Source organism: Chenopodium quinoa, unplaced genomic scaffold (assembly GCF_001683475.1).
Source record: "Chenopodium quinoa cultivar QQ74 unplaced genomic scaffold, ASM168347v1, whole genome shotgun sequence".
In the NCBI taxonomy this organism is placed as follows: domain Eukaryota; kingdom Viridiplantae; phylum Streptophyta; class Magnoliopsida; order Caryophyllales; family Amaranthaceae; genus Chenopodium; species Chenopodium quinoa.
Genome location: NW_018743198.1, coordinates 2,948 through 11,971, shown reverse-complemented (window position 1 = coordinate 11,971; position 9,024 = coordinate 2,948). Strand labels below are relative to the sequence as shown.

At 35.9% G+C, this 9,024-nt stretch overlaps 2 protein-coding genes across 3 annotated transcripts; both read right to left on the bottom strand.

Moving 5' to 3' along the window:
- Positions 1-356: 356 nt before the first annotated feature.
- On the bottom strand, positions 357-5,637 carry LOC110733247 (glycolipid transfer protein 1-like). The gene is given in 8 exon segments (XM_021913263.1): positions 357-641; positions 2,046-2,174; positions 2,535-2,670; positions 3,044-3,153; positions 3,155-3,175; positions 3,576-3,631; positions 4,263-4,400; positions 5,486-5,637. Coding segments are annotated over 7 exon segments (615 nt in total). The 5' UTR covers positions 4,390-4,400; positions 5,486-5,637; the 3' UTR covers positions 357-605.
- A 746-nt stretch (positions 5,638-6,383) lies between these two features.
- On the bottom strand, positions 6,384-8,808 carry LOC110733248 (dCTP pyrophosphatase 1-like). Of its 2 annotated transcripts, XM_021913265.1 has the most exons (3): positions 8,000-8,134; positions 7,202-7,328; positions 6,384-6,913 (listed from the first exon to the last, which is right to left on the bottom strand). In XM_021913265.1, the coding sequence occupies exons 2-3, from the start codon at positions 7,280-7,282 to the stop codon at positions 6,689-6,691; spliced, it is 306 nt and encodes a 101-aa protein (XP_021768957.1). In that variant the 5' UTR covers positions 7,283-7,328; positions 8,000-8,134; the 3' UTR covers positions 6,384-6,688. The 2 variants fall into 2 exon arrangements, with proteins under 2 accessions (XP_021768957.1, XP_021768956.1); XM_021913264.1 differs by lacking the exon at positions 7,202-7,328 and having other exon boundaries at positions 8,000-8,808.
- Positions 8,809-9,024: the final 216 nt, after the last annotated feature.

Below are 9,024 nucleotides of genomic sequence, written 5' to 3'. Positions count from 1 at the left end.
AAGATAAAAATTATATTAAAAAAAAGTAGTGTGAGTGGGGTTGGTAGGAAAGAGAAATAATAAAATATTTGTGAAAATGGGGTGAGTGGGAGAGATAGATTATAAAATAATGGTAGATCCTTTTCAAATATAATAGTTTTGCAACAAACATAAAACGGCCGAAAATGAAAAGTGTTGCAACTAATGCGAAACAAAGAGAATAGGGTAGACTTAACTTTTATGTTTTGAGAAGTGAGGTAACTTTCACAAAATTTAGTATCTGGTCACAAAATTGGAGGGGGTTGAAGTTGGGACTACCAGAGCACAATCATGCACTTTCAAGAAGATGCACAGACTAGACTACTATCAAAAACAGGTTCAGAAGACAAGATGCAATGACTTAAACCAGGATTAACAATGTTGATGGGTAACATTACATTGTCAGAAAAACAGGCACTAAGGCTCTGTAACTAATACTTTGTAATTCGTATATTTGAGAACAAGTGTACTCGGTATTATGTCCTCCTAAAAGGATAGACAGAAAACAAGGAATTTTAGTATCTGGTCTGCATATCCTCAAAGTGTGCAATTCTAACTTAAAACTCAAATGTAACTTCCTTTGTGCATTAAGAAGCTTTCATGTCATCCAAGCCCACACTAGCCTGAAACACGAGGAGGAAAAACGAGCAACAGAATAAAGAGCATGGTAAGTTGATGCATAAAATCAACAAAACAAGATACGAGATTACAAGCCATATAACTAGTATTCCAAGCATAAGTCGCAAAAGTTACCACATTTAAGTGGAAGACAAAAAACGAAGTACTACGTATGTGTTTCCTGCTACACATTACATTTTCAATCAGAGCTAAAAAAAAATCTAATAGCTTGTGAAGGCAACACCAACCTGTAGCATACTCACCCTGTCCCAAAATTATAAGCCATGGTTGTATTTTTGGACGCCTCAAAAAATGATACCACATTATAAAATTTAGGGGTCGTTTGGTTCGCACGGGGTAATCAGAATGGAATGAACAAAGGGAAAGAAAAGAAATTCAATGAAAAACCCCCAAGTTTGTTATGTTGTTTGTTTTGAATAACAAAGGGAAACAAACTACCACTTCCACCACCACACAAGACCTATTATCTACCTTCTCCACCAACCATCCAGCCACCATACCACTCACCGCCCTCCCCCACCACTCGCCGCCCCTTCCCGCCCACACGCCTCCTATTGCCGGAGCTCCCCAACCCTCGCCAAAAATCCCCTCCCCCGAAACCGCCCCCCCCCCCCCCACCCACCTCCAGCAAAACCCTAAAAACTCACCCACTTCCCCGTAAAACAGCTGGTCGGCCCTCCTCCCCACCTCGAAACCTAGATAGGGTTTCGATGGTGGCAAGAGGATGTTTGGCTGTTTTAAGGGGAAGGAGAGGTGAGTTTTTAGGGGTTTTTGAGAGAGTGGGGGAGTTTTTCAGGGAGGATATCTTCGGCGAGGGAAGGGGGAGCTCCGGCGATGGGCGGGGGAGATCCGACGAGGGACAGTGGAGGTGCGGCGATGGTGGTAGGTGGTGGGGTTAGGGTAGGATGGCGGTGGCTGGGTGTTACGGTGGTTAAGGAAAAGGAATGAAAAAGTCTAGGGGGGTGGAGAATGAAGTTGGAAGGATTTGGGGTAATGGAAAGGGTAAAAAGAATGAAAAAACATGCCAAACAAACAACAATAACAGGAATTAGGGCAATTGATTTCCATTTCCTTTGATTAATACCCCCAACCAAACTCATCCTTAGTAAATTGAAATTTATACTTTTCCATGTTTCGTATACCTTAACTGTACCTCAACTAATTTTATAAATGAAAGACTACTTTGGCATGGTTGGAGAAATAAAATTAATTAAGTGAAGAAAAGTTGTGGGTTTTAAGACTGGGAAGAGGTAAAACTTGGGTACTTCTACTTCTCTATGCAACATTGTTAAATAACATCGATAAAAAAAATGATTAGTGAGAACGACTGGTAAAGACATTCAAAGTTTCACACACATTTATCATTGATTATTTTAAGTTCATCTTACCAAAAACTTGTGGTTTTGCTGAAGCAGGGGATTGAAGGTGGTCAAAAACTGCTCAATGTCGCACTTGACAGCATCGCCCCCAAGCACCTCCATAAACTTGTTCCTATCTGGAGCTAACTTCATTGCAATCTGCAAGAACAGTTCATACTCCGTGAAAATTATACGGAAAACACCTTTGACACTACAGCCTGGGTATCATTACAGCAGATTTTGCGTTATCTATGAGTCAGCAAAGTTCAACAATGGGGTAACTGCCTAAATACTTTGTACATACAATTGGAATGAAGATAGATAGACAATGCCACGCAATGGGTACATGTTAAAGAAGCTTATCAATTGGCTTAATTGAATGGAGTATAAATTATGTATATATTTCACCAAACAATGAACACACTCCATCCAATCAAGAGAAAACATACTTAGGCAATTTTAGGAATACTCCACATAAAAGGGCACGGAACTCTATTAACTGGAAGTGGAAAGACTTACAGAGAAGCTTGAACTGGCAAGCCACCCATGCCATTTCTTCAAGGTCTTGCCATAGGAGTCGGTACAAGCTTGAGACATTGACCAGTCTGGGTGCTCAAGCAAATTGCGGAATAATTCCACCAAGAAATCCATAGCTCTACAAAGTAAATACAAAATGTCATGCACTACCAATTGCAAAAACAGAGAAAATACTTTGATAAAAGGAAGTTTATCCCATTCATGATCACATAACTCCAGTATTCATCACATGCTGGGTCAGACAGAAGGTTATGATATAGAGATTAGGAATCCATAGATCATGATAGGAGTGAGAAAAGTAAAAGGAGAAGGATGCTAATTGTCAATGCCTCTCCACAATCTCAACACAAAAACTCAAAAGTAACAAGTCGGTCGTAATGATCAACTCTTGTCACTTGGAAGTGGACTACCAAGTAAGTATTAACCTGCCTTCACAATAAGAGGCAACAAATTATACAGAAAGACAAACATGAAATCGTACTATGATCTACCTTGTTAGCCAAAGCAGGCCGTTGGTACAGCTGGATGATCCTTTAGCTGTCTTACTTTCAACCTCCACTTGTACCATACTATACAAATACTTAAATTTTTCTGGATCTGAGTTTGTACTTGTTTTCCAATCTCTGCAATAATATTTCTGATCAATGCCAAATTAAGAAAGATATAGAGGCATCCAAAATTTTGTCAATTTCAACTTGGCTTAGAGATCACATGATTCAAATCAGGAAAAGTTTCAATAGGAGGTGTTTCCCTTGTGATCATGCATTTTTCTGTAGAGAAAGGCTTAAAACAAAAATAGAAAAACGAAGATAACCAAAATACAAGTAGGAGACTTTTTCCATAATCCTACTAGAAGGCTCATAGAAGATATCCAAGAAGGAAGCATCACGGGACAGAGTTACAAATGTAGATTCCTACCCCCCCCCCCCCCCAAACCCACAACCCAATAATAAACCGCAAAATGGGCCAAAAAAAAAAGAAAAGAGTATGCACATAAGAATTTTGAGAAGGAAAGTAGCTTACCGTAATATTTCCACCAATATCAGATTTTACAAGTGTCATTGCAGCACCAAATTTGTCTGCATCGGGCAAATTATAAAAATAAGAACGCTTATATCAGCCAAACATTGCAGACATGAGGGGAAGAAGAGAGGAAGGGGGGGGGGGATCTTCCCTCACTCTAATTCACTGAGCAGGTAATGTAATCAGAACTCAGAAGTAATAAACAATGTCTTCCTTAATAGCTAAAACCTTACCCGAGTGATCATAATCAACAAAGAGCAGTCCATAAACTACCAAATAGAAAGCTACTGATAAAGAAGTAACAATTATATCTCATGTCCAAACTAAGTTCATAAACTTCCTAATATTGTGAAGTCATAACCAGAAATGTATGAGGTTGGGACTATGCGACAGCTACTTCCCCTATAAAATTAGAGGTAATAAAACTATATCCTGTACACAATATAATTTGAATAAGAGTAATAAAAAAATGAGGTGGATATGGCAGGGATACAATCAGGAATCACAATATTGACTCTTTATAATAATATACTTAACTTCAAGTTTTAGAATATAATCATTATAAAGACTTTAGTGTCATATAAGTATCTTATATCACCTATTATAGCCCATGCAAATTGCATGGGCTATTGGGCTTAAAAGCTAGTAGAAAAACTACAATAAACACCAGACACTACATTGACGGACCTATGACAGGCAGAATGTGCTTGCATGCATCCAAGAAAGGCCTGGTCAACATTTCTCCATCCTCGGACTTGACCAGCTTAATTCCTTCCAAAGCTGGGGTAAAGACACTTCCTTGAGTTCCTTCCATATTGTCCCTAACTGCACCAAACAATTACATAACACATTATTAAAGATATCAGCATACCAGATATGAATTCTAAAGCACAACGAGGCCACATTAATTAGGCCTGAGACAAGCACTACAGAGAGGTGTAAAGTTAGGTTTGGAGATTTCTCTTCTGAAAAGTACTCTCTTATTTATTCTATTTTTTAGTGTACAAATGCATTTTTACACCAACGAGGCAACGAGTATAATAACAAGCCCAAACTTAGTATTGAAACCAAGAGTCTACACAGCACAATTATGTCCAACACAGCAATGCAACAAGCAAACAACAAGAACTTTGAATTCAAGTGAAGTTTATAACATTGACCTTTGTGGCTCTCTCAACGCCCAAAAAACCAATGGCTTTTCGTTTATAAAAATGTTCAAATTGATCAACAACTCAGAAAGCAGCAAATTACAGGCAATATTATATTTGTATCGGCATAGATAACCAGCCAATCATAAAAACTTCAACTTTTCCAAGAAATGACTTTAAGCACATTATTGATCAAACGATTTTTTTCAACCAACACATTATTATACTATCGAAATCTAAAGGTAAAAATTGGCAAAAACTCTGATAAGACTCTTAATAGTCAAAGTTTATAAGTGTCAAACTACAAGAATATTTCATTAATCATACACAAACCCATTCATATCAATACAAACTCAATCTTATAGCATCAAGATTTGCTACCTATTAATGTCAAATTAGGCCAAAAATGAACCACTTTCGCACATTAATTCTCATTTTTCAGATTGCAATTCGCAGAGATAAGCTAATCAGGTAACACTAATAGACATCATCAATACATCAAACATACTTCAGTATAGCATTTTGCATTCACACATTTATTTACACCATGAAACAATTAAACAATCAAAATGAAGCTTAAACACATAAATTACAAACTTTATAAACAAAATCCAACAAAATGTCATAAAAAAAAAACAAACATACCACTAACAACAACAATCTGATCAGATCCAACAAAATTTGCAGCAATCAAACTTATAACTAAAGATTATTTTTTTTTAAAATTCAAAATTTAGTATAAAGAAAGGAATATAGAAGTACCCTTTTCAGCAGAAAGCGTAGAATTGAAGCAGAGGTGATCTAATTACGTAAAAATAAAATAGAAAGCAAAGAATCGAAGGAAATGAAAAGGGGGTTTTAGAGAATCGGATTCCAAAATCTATGATGATCAATGAAGCATAAATTAATCAAATTGTACCAAGAAATATGAAATTAAAATGCTGGGGATTTGATTCAAATGTTGATCGATCTAAATTTAAGGGAAAGATTTATGTGGGTGATAAAATGAAAAGGGTGATTACCTGTTTATCTCTCTTGTAAGTGCAACTGGTGTTATTTGCCTTCCAATAAGCTAAGCTTTGGAGAAATGGGGGGAAAGAGTCGATCTCAGCATTTTATTTCGGGTACGAGTACTAAATTACGCCCGCTTTTTACCGGATAACTTCCAATTATTTACTATAGTACGTATTTCACTTCAGATTTGAATAATACACATATGGAGAACAAAGGATGTCCAATTATCCATTGCTTAATTCGGTAATTTCTAATTGTAATACGTTTACAAAATTTATTTTGGGTTACGTTAGATTTATATTTTAGATTTTTAGCACCTGGTTATCATTTTTTTTTTAAACACAGTACGAGGTTATCTTAGTTTGGTACCAAATAAGCTTTATTTTGGTACTAATACACAACTTATCTCATGTTAGACCAAATAATAATACATATTACATACGGAGTATGGAGTACGGAGTACAAAGTATTGCGAGTAGCAAGAATAAGTTGATTTGATTTTTAGTTGTTGATTCTTACATTTGCTGACCATTGTTAATATTTTCCTTGATTCATAGGGGAAGTTGCACTTGTTTACAACATTTTTATGCAATAAACATTTCTTCCCTGCACACTAAAGCCACACTGTTCTCAAGTATCTCAAAGATTAAAGTAAAATCAAATGCTTTAAATACTCTTCAAACAAGCCCAATCTATTGCATCATGTTCAATTCCATTATATGATACAATTGTTTTCTTTTCCATACTCGATACTTAGACCATCTTTTCAGTCTAAAACTTGTACATTTGAAAACACGATTGAGCAAATATAACTCAAGCTCGACTATAGCAAACAGAAATTAAACACCAAGAAAATTGCTTTATAAAATTGTTGCATTTCCTCAACTACACCATTTGCTCACTTTGATAGATGACTTAATTGGTTGATCTATAACAGAAAATGCAACAGCCTTAAAGCCCATTGACAGGGTATTTAACCGCGTTTTTTACCATTTTCTTCAGAGCAGCATCAGCAAGGTCTATGCCACAGATATCAGACAGTCTGATGAGATATAGCAGCACATCAGATAACTCTTCACCCAGATGCTCCTTGTCTGAGTCCTCCCAATTTGGTAACCCTTTTGCCACCTCTCCTTTCCATTGGAATATCTCGGACAGCTCTCCAACTTCACCCACCTACAAGTGTAAAGCATATAGACATAAAGATGAGAACGGAAACTAAGAGCATCAACAAACAAATTCCTGATATGAAAAATGTTTATTTTAACATGGTATCTTTAATCAAACGATTTCAAATGACAAGGCATCTTTATAATCTTCATGTTAGAAAATATTCTCATCTGCTAATTCAGGAAGTGTCACCTCAGAATATATCAATTATTCTGAACCCCCACTAGTCACTAATATTTGTACCAACTACTCAACCGGAAAGAATCATGTAAACATCACCATCAATCTAGTCACCTGAAACTTCACCTCATCAAAGCCTTCAAAGGTAATTGTATGACGAGGCATCACAATCAACCACATATACTCGTATAGCATCTAGCTAGCTAGGTCCTGCTTCTAGGTGTCGCGCTACAACAGTGACCTGCACGTACACCATTTGTACCTTAAATTTGTTGTGATGAAAATCTTCCTACACTGTCACCGACATTAGAGGATGAACCTGCTAAAAGGTTCCTTAGGGTAATGAATTATGGATCATAATTAACGAACTATTTCTTATCAGAAGAACGGGAGCTAAACAGTTAGACAACATAAGGATACCAGAAAAAACTCAACCAGCTAAAATTTGAACCTAATAAATCAGCAAGTAAGAGGTGTTGCAAGTAATATCGAAAAAGACTAGTAATACAAATAAAAGTTAGAAAACAAAAGAAAGAAAGAAAGAAAGAATAAGAAAAGATTGATTCTATGAAATTGAACAAGTGTTCAGCTTTACATAATTGAAAGCTATGCATTTTAGAAGAGCATCTCTGAAACCACTGACAAAACTAGCCCCTGCATATCATTTGGAAATTTTCTATCTTTCAGAAAATGTATATAAGCTATAAGACTCTTAACAACCTAAATTCTTGGCATCAAATGATAAAGAAAACTTAATCACGATAACATATTAATCTTGTTCTACCACAAACAATTACGATGAAATACATAAACAGAATGAACTAGACAGCTAGTACAAACTTGGCTTATGATAAATAAAAAAAAAAAAAAAAAAAAAAAAAAAAAAAAAAAAAAAAAAAAAAAAAAACTTACCATAGCAAGAAGTAAGTTCCTAGGACTATGATACTTCTCCCAGTCTCGTGCCTGAGCGAATTCTTCGAGTTTCTTAGAGATATCCTTCAGGCTAATCTCCTTCACAATCTCTCCTGTCATACAAGTTTCACTCATGGTAATGATGCTAACAGCTTCAGTCAACAATACACTTGTTTAAGACTGCAATGCAGAACAATGAAGAGCTACCACAAGATTTAAAGGCAAAGATAGTACTATAAATTTCACAAGTAAAAAAAAAAAAGAAGAAGAATATACCAATCTGAATTCTTTTTTGTGAAGAGAGGAGGTTTAGGGCCAAATTATTCTTACACATTGACAGATTCCTCACTAACCGCCCACCATACAAAATAGGCAACTTCCCTACATCAGAATAATTCCCTTAACCAAGGTTTGCAGTTTGCATGATAGTTGTAATTGTTTAATTATAGTTGAAATCGGACACATATGCCAACTGACTTAGCTACAATTATCTTTGGGTGGTAACCAACTAACCACTAAGCAAAATAAACTATTTATCAAATCCCGCCCACATCATTGTTGTTTGAGAATATGAGTTTTTGCTTATAAGTTGAGACATTCATGTATCATGTAACCATACAACTAACTAATCTTAATTTTTAATGGGCAACAAATGCACAATCATTAATAAAAATAAAATAAAATAAATGTGTATATGCAACCCGTCTTGTGTGCAGCTAGCCACATCGTGTGTCTGCTTGTTAAAGAATAAAGTAACTCCTATAACACTATCGAGCAACCCTATAATATTGATTGAGTAATCTAACCCCTTCAACATTGAGTGACTAATCTCTATTACATTGACCAAGTAACCTCTGTAATACTAATGAAATAACCCCATGATGCAAATTAATTCCACTTTAAAGAAGGGGCAGATGAGATTTGAAAACGTGACCTCTATGTCACGTTGGCTCCGATACCATATTAAAGGACCAACTCAACCAAAAGTTTAACCTGATGATTGAGGCCCAAGAATATGTTTTATA